Source organism: Eubalaena glacialis, chromosome 9, assembly GCF_028564815.1.
Source record: "Eubalaena glacialis isolate mEubGla1 chromosome 9, mEubGla1.1.hap2.+ XY, whole genome shotgun sequence".
Lineage (NCBI taxonomy): Eukaryota > Metazoa > Chordata > Mammalia > Artiodactyla > Balaenidae > Eubalaena > Eubalaena glacialis.
In genome coordinates this window covers 52378445-52393487 of record NC_083724.1, presented here as the reverse complement: position 1 = coordinate 52393487, position 15043 = coordinate 52378445, and the positions used below count along the sequence as shown (strand labels likewise).

The 15043-nt window shown below is 40.2% G+C and overlaps 1 protein-coding gene across 1 annotated transcript in view; it reads right to left on the bottom strand.

Annotated features, from left to right (window-relative positions):
* Positions 1–15043, bottom strand: part of DOCK8 (dedicator of cytokinesis 8) — a 221411-nt gene that overhangs the window by 110236 nt on the left and 96132 nt on the right. The window contains exons 8-13 of the mRNA XM_061201215.1: positions 13583–13649; positions 11004–11153; positions 7677–7757; positions 4148–4307; positions 2111–2241; positions 424–517 (exon numbers count right to left, since the gene is read on the bottom strand). Coding sequence (XP_061057198.1) covers positions 424–517; positions 2111–2241; positions 4148–4307; positions 7677–7757; positions 11004–11153; positions 13583–13649 — 683 coding nt within the window. The remainder of the gene's footprint in view (positions 1–423; positions 518–2110; positions 2242–4147; positions 4308–7676; positions 7758–11003; positions 11154–13582; positions 13650–15043) is intronic.

Here is a 15043-nt window from a genome sequence, read left to right as displayed (position 1 = left end):
GCACTGAAAATTGGTGGTTTTCAAACTAGGTTCCCTGGTACCCCAGAGGGTTGCAGAAGTGCCTCGGGGGCTGTTAAGCTGAGGATAAGGAGGGTGCGCCCTCACCTTCTACCAAAGCATTTCACTTTCACTTTTTCTCATGTTAAGAGTTCCATACAATATGATAAAAGAGGCTCCTCTCTTCAAACAATTATCTGATTTTCTGAGTGAGCAATCAAATATAAAGCATGATGTTTATTTACAGAATCAGTCCTTTAATAAAAATAGAAAACATTAACAGATTGGCCAAAAAAAGCCAGACCTTAACTCCTAATACAAAATCCTATATTTCACTTGACAAAAAATTGCAGCATTACATGCATAATGTGTCTAATCATAAATGGCTTTGGCACAACAAAGAGGATAAAGACAAGCCATCCACACCTGGAATTGACTTGACTCTTCTCTGTAGGGATGAAGATCTTTTGTAGTCAGCTAAAAACTTGAATAAGTCTTCATCACTAAGGCGATCTCCCTCCTGCCAAGAGAGAAGTCAGGGTTAGTGTAGATGCACCGTACACTCCTGGGGTCGGGACCAAAGATTTCTCAGAAGATTTTTATCTTTAAGTATTATTGTAACATGCCTTTCATAGATACGAGGCAACTCTGAAATCTTTTAGTCAACCTCTTGTCAAATATTCTTTCTCTACCACTCCGACTCTCTCAGCCTCTTCAATCCTCCTGGGGATGGGGATTTTACTGCATTCCTGAGGAAGGCTGTTTGACCATTAGTAATCCAGGCCAAAAGGTCCTCCCTCTATAACTTAAACCCACTGATACTTGTTTACTCCCTGGAACAAAACAGAATAAAATTTTCTTCAAAGATTTGAAGATGGAGAAAGCATCTTTCCATCTTTTTCCTATCCTCATATTCTTCACATTTGTCTTGACTAAGAAGGCTAAGCACACATACTACACTCCACGCGCGTATGTGGGACAGGCATACTGCTGAGGGATACGTGTGCACGAGCTCTGATCCTTACAGCAGCCCAGTAAGGAAGGTAGGTAGGTAGGTAGGTAGGTAGGTGTGTCCTATTCCTAAGTACAGATGAGAAAACTCTGGCTTATTTAGTCAAGGGCCTTGCTCCCCAAGGCAATACAATTGGAAGGAGTATTTCCCAAATAGAAACCCTTTCAGTCCCCTGCAATCTCTATCATGAGGCATGGCACACAGAACCCTTAGTATCTCTTCTGCATTTCAGTTTGTTAACATAACCCCTTGACATGCCCCGTGAGAACTGCTTGAGCTGCAGAAAATTTTCCAAAACAGAGTCAAACCAAGTATAAGTCAAGTTGTTTTTTTTGGTAGTAAAATACATATCACGTAAAATTTACCATCTTAACCATTTTTGAGTATACAGTTCAGTAGTGTTAAGTACATTCACTTTGTTGTGCAAACGATCTCCGGAATGCTTTCAGTTTGCAAAACTGAAACTCTATCCCCATTAAACAACTCCCCATATCCCCCTTCCTGCAGCCCCTAGCCACCATCATTCTACTTTCTGTCATTCCACCTTCTGTCTCTATGAATTTGATTACGCTAGGAAATTCTTCATTCTTTAAGTAGTCTCAATGATTTCTGAGCTAATAAAGCGCACCATCTGTAATGGTCACATTCTGTGAGGAAGTAGGCAGCTCTAGAAAGCCTGCACGTGGAAAAGGGGTGAGATGGACAACATCTAGGCCAGGAAACCCCAAGCCAAAGGGGAAATGGATATTTTAGCCAGACTGTTTTCATAGCCTAATAAACGAATTGACCATGATAGTTCAATAGGATAGTTTGTATTAATGGGAACCAGTCCTTATCTCGATTAAAAGGGCTAACGTTCATTTAGCACTTGTTATATCCCAGGCACTCTGAGGAGAGCTTTACACATCTCATGTCATCGAACCCTCCCAAAAGCCACATCAAACAAGTGCCATCATCCCTGTTTTGTAGATAATGAAACCGAGGCTTGGTGAGGTTGACTAACTTGTTCTCTTAGTCACTACATATACTCCCCCTCTGGGCTCCAGCACTCATGCCATTGTGAGGGGACAAAGCCAGACACACTGTAACATGAAGAGATACCTGCTTGAAAAAGCTGTTAATGGTCAAGGTCTTGAAGTTGGATCCAACCCCATTTTCCTCCAAGGAGAAGGCTCTTTCAGAAAGTCTTCGAGATTGGGACAAAGTTTTCCGCTCACCCACAGATCCTTTCCCTTTAAGGAAAACAATTGTCATTCTAAAGTTTGCCTTTCTGTTTGAATATATAGCAGTTATTAACCTTACCGTATGTAAGATATGTTGAAGCTCACTGAAGGAGAACACTGAACACGGCCATTTTTGTTTTGCATGACAATTTCCCTCCCCTGATCCCTGTTCTTAGACCCCCCTGTTGGAGCCCCTAATCCTCCTCTGATCATAGTGAGAGCCCATGAGCAACCACAGTGCCCTCCCACGTGGCGATCAAGGTAGCAGGAGTCCAGAACTGCAGCCAGAGCAGGGTCTAGCTAAATAATAAGCTTTATTTAGTCAACAGTGTTTAGTTTTGTTTTATTTTTATATTTACATTCCATTGGGAGAGGCATGTACTCAAATGCCCCTGCAGGCATTTGGGATTGTGGCCCGAACATGCTACGTACAGGTCAGCCTGAGTACATCCTGGATCTGAGCTTTCTTCTGCTCTTGCTGTGTGGACCAGGCAGCAGAACTGAGTTTCTGCCTTGGCCAACCTGCCTAATGGTAATTAGAACTGAGGCACACCCAAATCTGAACCCTGATACTCTGCTTAGTTATTTCTTACCCCTTTTGAGATTTAGGTGAGGATTTTGTTACTTTTATACTGCAAAACTCAGGAGTTCTGTAGTGAATGGTCAAACTGCATAGAACCGTAATATTTCAACCCTATCTTTGAACATTCCCTTACCCTTAATTCTTGTCATAATGCTGAACTGGAGCTTCCTGCTACCACTGAGCCACCTAAACTTGCCATGCTGCCTCAGTATAATACACTGCATCTTTTGGTTGCTTCTTAAAAATCAGCCTCTGTAGTCAGGTTAATTTCTCCTTGACCCAGAGATGACTGAGGATCCAGCAAGCTCTATGCCTTAACTACCTAGTTTATGTGTCCTTTAAGCTCTATGCAGAACTCTTTCAAATAAGGCTACCTGGGTCTACATAGAAATTAGCATTAAAAAAAACCACACACACATATTGTGGTGTGAATGTTGGGATGCACTAAAATGAGATTTGTTTTTGATAAATCAGCAATAACCTGGGAGTTCTGACTCGTAATTATGCATCAATAACTCCAGGATAGCAGCAGCAGTAACCAAATACCTTTTCCTCCACTCCTCTGGTAAAGGCAACATTTCAGAAGTGGCAGAGCTAAGGAATGCATGAGAAACTTCCCAAGAAATGTGACTGGAGACATAAATATTTGCTGGATACAAAGACATTTTAAAAAACAGAAACTCTGCCACAGGTGAGGGGTGATATACTTGCAAACTCTGTAACCCTCTTGGATAGTTCCATACCCAAACTGTTGAGGAAATTAATAATTCAGATCAAGGGTTAGGTAATGAAAAAGAGAAATATGCTACATAAATCAGAACAGTAACTAAATATTCTTTTGGCATCCACTTTTTTCATTTGCCCTTGGCAAAATAAACTTTAAGAAACTGGAAATTTTGCTAGAAACCAGAGTTTTTCATTTCGAAGCCCTTGCTTTTCTTATATTTAGGAGCCAACCATGGTGGCTTTGTTTAACACACTATAAACTATATTATTATATTATTATATTTTCTTGTTATTTTCAAGAATTTTACTTTTAAGAAGAGATGGCCACTGAAAATTAACTCTTTAAAGTGTCAAACTGTACAGAAAATTCCAACCAAAAATCTTACTATATATAAACTCCACAAAGTTCATTGTAATTGTCTTGGGGATCGCTGTCCAATCAAGCATTTGTATTCCAGTCTTAATCATGTTTCATCCTATTCATCTCCTTCTTCCTGCCCACTCCCCCCACATTACTGCACCCCCAACCCCCCACCCATCAGTAGCTGACCTCAGAGTTGGTACATTGGGGAGCCCTTCCCTTCACACCACAGTTGAAAAGCTTACCAACCGTGGACTCCACATCAGTTACCTCCCTGTCGAGGGTAGAGACATTGAAGAAACTTGCTAAGCTTATGGGAGCCCATGCGAAGGGCATCCGGTATTTCCCCAAACGCTGGCAGAAGGATTCAGCTTGAAGTTTTAGTTTTTCAATCTTTTCTTTACTCTAGAGGAAAATGGAAAGAGACAGCAGAAACAAACAATATGGCACAACATCATTCTCAATGGTGAAAAACTGAAAGCATTTCTTCTAAGATCAGGAACAAGACAAGGGTGCCCATTCTCACCACTATTATTCAAGATAGTTTTGGAAGTTTTAGCCATGGCAATCAGAGAAGAAAAAGAAATAAAAGGAATCCAAATCAGAAAAGAAGAAGTAAAACGGTCACTGTTTGCAGACGACATGATTCTATACTTAGAAAATCCTGAAGATGTCACCAGAAAACTACTAGAGCTAATCAATGAATCTGGTAAAGTAGCAGGATACAAAATTAATGCACAGAAATCTCTTGCATTCCTATACACTAACAACAAAAAATCAGAAAGAGAAATTAAGGAACCACTCCCATTTACCACTGCAACAAACAGAATAAACCTACCTAAGGAGGCAAAAGACCTGTGCAGAAAACTATAAGACACTGATGAAAGAAATCAGATACAAACAGATGGAGAGATATACCATGTTCTTGGATTGGAAGAATCAACATTGTGAAAATGACTACACTGCCCAAAGTAATCTACAGATTCAATGCAATCCCTATCAAATTACCAATGGCATATTTCACAGAACTAGAACAAAAAATTTTACAATTTGTATGGAAACACAAAAGACCCCAAATAGCCAAAGTAATCTTGAGAAAGAAAGACAGAGCTGGAGGAATCAGGCTCCCTGACTTCAGACTATACTACAAAGCTACAGTAATCAAGACAGTGTGGTACTGGCACAAAAACAGAAATACAGATCAATGGAACAGGATAGAAAGCCTAGAGATAAACCCATGCACATATGGTCACCTTATCTTTGACAAAGGAGGCAAGAATATACAGTGGAGAAAAGACAGCCTCTTCAATAAGTGGTGGTGGGAAAACTGGACAGCTACATGTAAAAGAATGAAATTAGAACACTCCCTAACACCATGCACAAAAATAAACTCCAAGTGGATTAAAGACCTAAATGTAAGGCCAGACACTATAAAACTCTTAGAGGAAAACATAGGCAGAACACTTTATGACATAAATCACAACAAGATCCTTTTTGACCCACCTCCTAGAGAAATGGAAATACAAACAAAAATAAACAAATGGGACCTAATGAAACTTAAAAGCTTTTGCAGAGCAAAGGAAACCATAAACAAGACGAAAAGACAACCCTCAGAATGGGAGAAAATATTTGCAAAACGAAGCAACTGACAAAGGATTAATCTCCAAAATATACAAAGCAGCTCATGCAGCTCAATATCAAAAAAATGATCCAGTCAAAAAATGGGCGTAAGACCTAAACAGACATTTCTCCAAAGATATACAGATTGCCAACAAACACATGAAAAGATGTTCAACATCACTATTCATTAGAGAAACGCAAATCAAAACCACAATGAAATATCACCTCACACCGGTCAGAATGGCCCTCATCAACAAATCTACAAACAATAAATGCTGGAGAGGGTGTGGAGAAAAGGGAACCCTCCTGCACTGTTGGTGGGAATGAAAATTGATAGAACCACTATGGAGAACAGTATGGAGGTTACTTAAAAAACTAAAAATAGAACTACCATATGACCCAGCAATCCCACTACTGGGCATATACCCTGAGAAAACTATAATTCAAAAAGATACATGTACCACAATGTTCATTGCAGCGCTATTTACAATAGCCGGGACATGGAACCAACCTAAATGTCCATCAACAGATGAATGGATAAAGAAGATGTGGCACATATATTCAATGGAATATTACTTAGCTGTAAAAAGGAATGAAATTGACTTATTTGTAATGAGGTGGATGGACCTAGAGTCTGTCATACAGAGTGAAGTAAGTCAGAAAGAGAAAAACAAATACTGTATGCTCACACACAAATATGGAATCTAAAAACGGTACTGATGAACCTAGTGGCAGGGCAGGAATAAAGACACAGACGTAGAGAACGGACTTGAGGACATAGGGGGATAGGGGAAGCTGGGACGAAGTGAGAGAGTAGCATTGACATATATACACTACCAAATGTAAAATGGATGGCTAGTGGGAAGCTGCTGAGTAGCACAGGGAAATCAGCTCAATGCTTTGTGACGACCTAGAGGGGTGCGATAGGGAGGGTGGGAGGAGATATGGGGATATATGTATACATATAGCTGATTCACTTTGTTGTACAGCAGAAACTAATACAACATTTTAAAGCAATTATACTCCAGTAAAGATATAAAACAAAACAAAACAAAACAATATGGCACCAGCACCAAGTCAACTGCCTCTGCCATGAATATGACAGCCATCTCCAAAATCCCTACCCTACTGATTAAAAAGAGGGAATAGGCAGAAAAACAACACATCTCAGGCCAGAAGTCCAACTGATAAGGAAATACAGAATAAAAAAGGAGGAATTTAAAGAATTAAAGAAAGCCTACATTCAATTATTAAATATACCTTCAGCTAAACAAACAAACAAGCAAACAAAAAACCCAAAAGTATTGGGGCTTGTTATACTACCTAATCAACAAGTACCTCTTTTAGGTGCTAGCTACACTGGATTCGCATGAGAGAATCTTAGGATGAAAAGTTTTGTACATCATCTATCAAGCTCTTAAGAGAGCCTGTTTTTCCACAGTTGTCTTGGAAGATTCCAGAAAGATCTATAAGGGTTCCTAAAAACCTCCTTATTAGGTTGACAACACTTCCAAGGTAATCATTCTAAGTTCAGGATAAAGGTAGATTAAAAAAAGCAAGTTATCTTGAGTTCAATAAATCTTACTTGAAATTTATGAGTCTGCAGTAGGATGCTGTTAGGCAAGTCTTATTCCAAAAAGGTCATGTTTTAAAAATTATGTTGGAAACTTTTGCAAATGGGTGCTGAGAAGAGATGTCCTTTTCATGGCTCAGTACCTATGTTGTACTAATAAATTTATGAGGTACAGCAGTCTCAGCTAATGTCCAAATATCCAAATCAGAAAGGGTGGTGGCCCATGCTGTGGAGGAAGCTAAGGGAGCTCTGGCACTGTTCAGTTTCGTGGGGTGTCTGTGGCCCTCCCAACCGAGTCTGGGCCTCAGAACCAAGAAAACAGGACGAGTTTTTGCCCTAGTCAAGTTTTGTAATTAGACATTGGTGTGTACATCATCGTTTGCTGAGTTTAATAGTTTATTTCTTTAAAAAGTTGTCATTGATGAAGTTTCCCTTCCTTATTTTGTTTGAATATAATTTATTAGTGCTTCATGTGGGGACATATTATGGACTAAACTCCATTAACTATTTTATGGGAGACTTCTGAAAAATATCTGCTTATTCTAAAATGTTACCATTTAGCAATACTCAAAATAGCATACCTTTCCACCATCACTTTCTTTGATAACCATGTAGGGTTCTGCACAGTCTCCAATCTCTCCCTGCTGAAGGACTTTTTCAATCTACCAACAAAAATAATATTAAAACAAAGCACGTGAATTACATTTGTATAATGGAATCTATGCAACCATCAAAATAGTGTCTTATGACAATATTTGATGACATCAGATGTCCATAATATATGTTTTTTGATTTAAAAAATTAGTACGAAGAGCATTACACAGTTCTGTAAAAAAAATCATACAGGCATATTAAAAGGATGATAGATACACAGCAAATGTTAATGGTAGTTATCTCTGTATGGTGGGATTATGTACTATCTTTATTTTCTTCCTATTGCTTATGTGTATTTTCTGTTTTTAAACAACAAACATGTATTATGCCTACAATAAAAGTTATTTTTTAATACAAAACCCACGAGACATATGTAGGATGTGAATAGCTCATTTTGTTTATTATTGCTTACAACGTAAAAAAAGAGATATGACCTCTGTGAAAGTGAGGTTGGGGACTAAAACCTTCCACAAAATGAATAAATGAACAGAATAAATTATCTGTAATTGTCTCCCTTGTATTTCCTATTAGGGCTGCTTCTCTGGATTTAACAGACTTGGAAAGGAACTTGAAAGCAGTAGGATGGTACAGCTTTTCACTTTGCTAACTGGCTGGTAATATGAATTACTATTGTCAAGCATCGTCTTCCATCTTGCTGCAGGTGAAGGACCTGGCTGGCCATAAATCTAGGCACCATGTTTAAGAGAAAAAAAGCCGAAATTTAAAATTGTCTAACCCTCTGCTCAAAGAAAATTTAATTTAACTTATATGTGGAAGAGAAAAACAAATGGATTTAGTCCCATTAGGCTGTGTTATTAGTTGAGATAATCCTTGAAGAGGAAGCTTGGGTCAACATATCCTAAAAGGCACACATTCTTAACAGGCACTATCAATTAGGCACAAAGTATTTAAACCAGAAACACCCAAGTGATGGAGGGTGTTTCATGGAGTTTCAAAGGAAATGGCACGGGGCTGCTCAATGAACATCTGTCTCAGGGAGACTGCAAGCATTAAGTCTCTCGTCTCACAGAGGAATTTAAAAACCCCTTCTCACTGCCATAGCCTGAAGACAAGGCTGATCCTCCTGAGAGATGCACCAGGTTGAGGCCATGGACACATAACACTCGAGGTAGAGACTAACCCATTTTCCTGTTAGTCAGTGATCATTCACCTATTCATTCGTTCAAAAAACATTTGTTGAGTCCTTTCTATAGGGTAGCTGTTGGGGAGACAAGGTGGTGAACATGATAAGCCTGGTCCCTATCCTCCTGAAATTTATGGTTGGGAGTTTATACAGCAAATTGGAAAGAAGCTAATTTTTCCATGAGGTCAGTGGACAGAAATGTGGTCTTTAAAATGAACTTTGAACAGAGATAAAGAACCTTTTCATGAGAATCCTGAAGCAAAGAATGGGAATGCCATGACTTTGCATCTATAGCATGGAACCCACAGGAGAGGGATCTCCAGAATTTGGAAGGAGGATCCAGATTCGACCAGATCAGCAGATACTATTCCCTTTACTGAGTTGGACAAGGCTAACATCATGTACTTTGCGAGAAGGAGCTGCCGGCTGCTATGAGAGCCTACTATATGGTCCTTCAGGATTGATATGTAAAAGAAATGCCTGAGTCCTCATAACCATGGCAGGTAGGGGAAAGGGGCATATCAGAATTGCCTGGGAATTTCTTTAAGGTAAAGAGGCTACCCTCAGCCCTATTTAGAGGGAAAGAAGCAACAACTGTGGTATTACAATAAAGAAAAACAAATCAGAAGCAAACCAGGGACTGTCTTACTGAGTAGATTTAAATCTCTTAACTCTATCCAGACAATTTAGAGAATGTTTATCATTGCCAAATGAATGCATTTATACATCTGAAAATTTTGGAATATACTTAGTAAGTAATAGTCACCCATAGGTAACCACTGATATTTAGCAGACTACCATGGGTTACCCAAAATAAAGTCATCCACTGAGAATTGGAATTGGAAGTAAAATTTGGATCTATGGAACTGGTATTGGCTTCTTTGATTTCCCAGGCTGGAGTGAATTTTAAAAGTAACTGCAACCTGCTGCAGCTTGCTAGAGTGGACTTTAAGCTAATTTTCCTGTATGTGTAAGTCATATTGCAATGAAAAGGACACACATTAAGTCTGACAACAATAGATGTGTCTTTTCAGCAATAGAATTTTAACTCTATTTTCCAAAATCTTAAATAAGTTCCCTTCAAGCTATAATGACCTTTCAGAATCTTTGTAAAATGGTGTAAAGGGAGCTAGAATGGAAGGACATCTGCCTCTTGTTAAGTGACCTCCACATCACCTGAAGTTTTTGGAATCTGTATGCTACTCCCATGGGATCATGGGAGAATCAATGAGATTATAGACATAAAACACTGTGCTAACTAGAAAATGTCCCAATCCTAGAATGCTGGGTGTATATGAAATTAAAACACCAGGACTTTTTTTTTTTTTTTTTTTAATTTGAGGGTAAAGAGTCAATGAGACTAATTATTTGGCTTAAAGTAGATAAAATACTCAATGTTTGCTGTTAACTTCTAACCAGCCATTTTGGTGTGTAGAGAAAGTCTCTGGTTTTCTTACATCAGCAAAGAGTACAACCTAGAATGAAAGGTCTTTCCACTTAGAACTGCCCACAGATTTTGACTCTCACTAGACATACTCAGTCTGTGAGATGGTGATGAAAAGGGAGAGTGAAGCTTGGACACTAGAACCCACACCTCAAACTGTCAGAGCCTGGATTTTCGGACATTTAACTCTGGGTCTTTAGAAAAATGTGAACATGATTAGGAGACTCTATCTGAGGTTTTTCTCCCCAGCAGCCTCCCAGAGCTGGATAGCTGAGGGTGTTTTCCTTGTTAGAAGGAAGGGTGTCTATACATGCCAGGCTTTATTCTGTAATCACAACTACTCACTGAGGGAGGTGTTATTATCTCCACTTTACAGATGAAGAAACTAAGTCTCAGAAAGGTTAGGTAATTGCCCAAAGTCATATAGCTACTAAGTTGCAAAGCCAGGACTCAAACCTAGGATTGTTTGACTCCAAAACCCATAGTCATTCTAGTACCCAACACAATTTGCTTGTAAAGGAAAAGGAGTAAAGTTGAGAGGGAAACAAAGCGAATCTCACAGAGGACATGTAATATTTTCTGATACCTCTTTCACTCTAAACATGCACTGGGAGTAATGCAACAATGAGAACATCAGACTGTGCAAATCACATTGTGTTGAACTACCTTGACTACTAGGTAGATGTCCGAGGATGGATAGGTGACTGAGAATACCGCAGATCTTGCCTGACTGGATGTGGCAACAGAGGGCGTGTGAGCACGCAGAAATCCTTTGAATTGGTCAGAGTTCAGGTCACAGTGAAAATTTTCTGAGATCTGTAAATGAGTGGCAAAATGAAAAATGAGTTATACCTATTGTTCTCATGCTCTAAACATGTTAAAAAAAAAGTGGAAAAGAAAAACCCACCAAGTTTCACCAAAGAAATCAGTATAACCATAGACATGGTTTATGACTAGTGGCTGCTGGAAAATCTGATACATATTTTGTCACAATCTCTAGATATTTCTGAGTCATTTGAGAGATGTCCTTTGAAACATTTAAATTTTTATTAACCCACCAGTATCTCCTGAATTTCAGTGATGTGCTAGGTACTGCATTGAAGAAAAGCAAGGCATTACTTTGGCTCTCAATTAGTTTACAATCAAGAATGAGGGAAAAGGCAAATGCATACTAACTACAGTAAGAGCAAAATATAAGCGACCACACTCATACAAAAAAGCGCTGTGGAAGTTCCCGAGGGTGAGATGTCACATCCAGTTGGGGGGATGGGGAATGCTTTCCATAGGGGAGGCATGTGAGATGGACAGGCCTTGGAAGAAGGTTCCGCCAAGCAGAGCTGGAGGGGGACTGTGTACCAGGGAGAGAGTGCAGCACAGACATCTCAGAGGCTGGAACACGTGGAGTGACTTCAGTTAACATCGAGGAGCCTGGCTTGACTCTGCCTAGGCTCTTGAGGGAAAGAAAGCAGATGAGAGCCATCCTGAAGAAAGCCGGGCATGGAAGCTGAAGGGTTTGTTTTTAATGTTGCAGGTAGTGAGGATCCATTAAAGATTTCGAACAAGAGCATGTCACGATGAGTGCTCCTGAGCTCACCGGTGCAGTGTTACTTAAGAACCACTGCAGAGTTGGGTTTCCCCTTCATCACTGATAGATTTACAGCCAAGAAGTGGTTCCCGGGCAGAGACTACATTTACCAGCCTCCCCTGTAGAGTTAAGAGTGAGCATGTGACTAGATTCTTTCCAGTGAATTGTGAGCACAAGTGATGATGTGTCTAACTTCCAGGCTCCAACACCACCCCACACCCCCACCATCTTTTCCCCTTTTTTCGGGGGCCGTAGTGGCAGTGACAAGAGTGACTGGGGAGGGCACATATTGAAGATGGAGGAGACACTGCCACTTGGGTTCCCGAATGCCTGAGTGGAGCAGACCACTGTTGACCCCGCACCTCCCTACTCTGGATTGTTAAGAGACAAAGGCAGAAAATTCTCCTTGTTCTAGCCAGGGGTTCTCCACATGTGGCCCCCTGACCAGCAGCTTCAGCATCACCTGGGGACCTGTTCGAAATGCAAATTCTTAGGCCCCATCCAGATTTACTGAATCAGAAACTCTGGGGGTGGGCCCACCATCTCTTTTTTTTTTTTTTTTTTAAAGATTTATTGATTGATTGATTGATTGCTATGTTGGGTCTTCGTTTCTGTGCTAGGGCTTTCTGTATTTGCGGCAAGCGGGGGCCACTCTTCATCGCGATGCGCAGGCCTCTCACTATCGCGGCCTCTCTCTTTGCAGAGCACAGGCTCCAGACGCGCAGGCTCAGCAGCCGTGGCTCACGGGCCTAAGTTGCTCCGCGGCATGTGGGATCCTCCCAGACCAGGACGAGAACCCGTGTCCCCTGCATTAGCAGGCAGACTCTCAACCACTGCGCCACCAGGGAAGCCCCCACCATCTCTTTTAACAAGCCCTCCAGGTGATTCTGATGCCTGTGCAAATCTGAGCTTTAAACCACTTTAAACCATTTAAACCACTTAAACCATTAAACCACTTTAAACCATTTAAACCATTCAGCTTTAAACCACTGAATGTGTGTGTGGGAGGTCTCCTTGTTTTAGCAGTTTACCTACCCTAACCAATACAAATCTTAGTGATTATTAATATTTATTCAAAATATACACACTTCCTTAACTACTGAATGGTTATGGGTAGAGGGGCAGAAATGTCTCCTCTGGTTTTGCTATTTGTGCCCTCCTCTAGGAGTTACAAAATGACTAAACATTAAGACATTCATGGAGAAATCTTTTCAATTAAAAGCACAATATACTTGGTGAGGTCTCTACTCGATGGCAAATTTAGACTTTCATTGCACAAGATGCCTTCCATTCATGATAAGCCTGTTTCACAATGCAAAAAACTCCCAAACTGAGGAAACATTACATGCACTGAGCTTGTTATAGCCGTGTTTAAATTGCTTTGTTTTATGTGTAACCCCATATGTCACTATTTCACTTCTCTATCTCAGCCAAGCTACCACCTCCAGCTGACTTTCTCTTAAAGATTCTTCAAAGAACATAAATTCCCAGGTCACTTCTTTAAAAACTGCAAAGGCAAGAGAACTGGACACATCAAAGGTCATTTGCTTTCAAATCTGATCTGGTTTTCCTACATAGAAGTGAGATTTAAAAACATGAACCCCAAGACAATGAACAACATGCGATGCCCTCAGGGTTGGGCTATTTTTTGCTGTCTTACCTTTTTCCTTTCTTTAACATCGTAGAGGGCAATGCTGGCAAACAGAGGCTCAATTTCAATCTCAAACCTGTCAGAGAAAGAGAGAACAACATATAGTTTTAACTTAGATAATTTTGTATTTTCTGAAAGTGCCTGGATATATAATCTGGTTAAAAATGTAAATTGTTTTCAGAAGTATTTGGGTAGCTCTATGCATGTGAGAATCACACTGGAATGTTAATGGAGAAATATGGGATGTTCATGGAAAATTCCTAATCATTTGAGATCATGGTGGATGGTACATTCTCCCCGAAAGTGCTTGCTGGTGGCCCTGCTATAGAGAGTGGGTGGAACAGATCCTTGGTCTGATCCAGTATGGCACTTCTTACCATTGTAGTTGCTGTGTTTTCAGAGGATTGAGTCTCTGTCTTAGCTAAATGTCTTGTTTACAGTTTACAGATTACTGCTAGAATAGAAAGCTCTATTATTCAATTTTAAGGGCTGGGCCTTTTCAGCTAGTACAAAAAAAAAAAGTTCAGTTGCTTTTCTTTAGGTTAGGTTATGATATGTGTGAATATCTGGCCCTTCCTAACTCCATTGCCAGGGCAGCTGCTGACCTGAGGTGGAGGGAGGGGACTGAGCACTGCTGATAAACACTGAGGTGTGTGGATCCAATGAGAGCTGGAAAGAGCAGCTCTCATACGGCCCTAATTGCCAATTCCCCCAGAAACGGTGGGTTTGAAGAGAGGGCATCCTCAAAGCATAATCCTGCCACACGTTATAGGATGCACATGGAGCAGAGATGTTCACCTTCCAAATTTCTCAGGTTAACAATCCATGATACTGCCAGCTAAGAGCCCTAGTAATCAGGCCCTGGATCATCGTTATTGCAGAAGTCATGTAAATTAGGTCAAATCTTGTTTCAAGGCATATGTGAGAGGATGGCCTTATCATTGGATAGCTTTGTCTAAAAAGAGGACTTTTGAAGAAGAATATTTGGGCAGAGGTAACCACAGACAAGAGTGAGTTGGTCAAATGGCACCTTTGGAAATGAGGCAGTAAGGCAGGATGGCAAACTCGTAGGGCACTGAGTCAGGCAGGCCTGTGCTCTGTTACCTCTCCCACTGCTTGCTAACTCTGGGATCTTAATCAGGTTACTTACTTTTCCCAGTTGCATTTATTTATCTGTAACATGAGGAAAGGACACCTGCTCTTCCCATTTCCTAGGGTTGTTGTAAGCATTGTGAAAGATAATGTGTGTGAATATGCTTTATAAACAATGTCAAGGAGCACCATTATCCACAGTAGCCAAAAGGTGGAAGCAAACTCAGGTGTCCATCAAGGGACGAATGGATCAATAGAATGTGGTATATGCATACAATGGAATATTATTCAGTCTTGAAAAGAAAGGAAATTCTGACACATCCTACCATATGGAAAAATGTTGAAGACACTGTATAAGTGAAATAAACCAGTCACAAA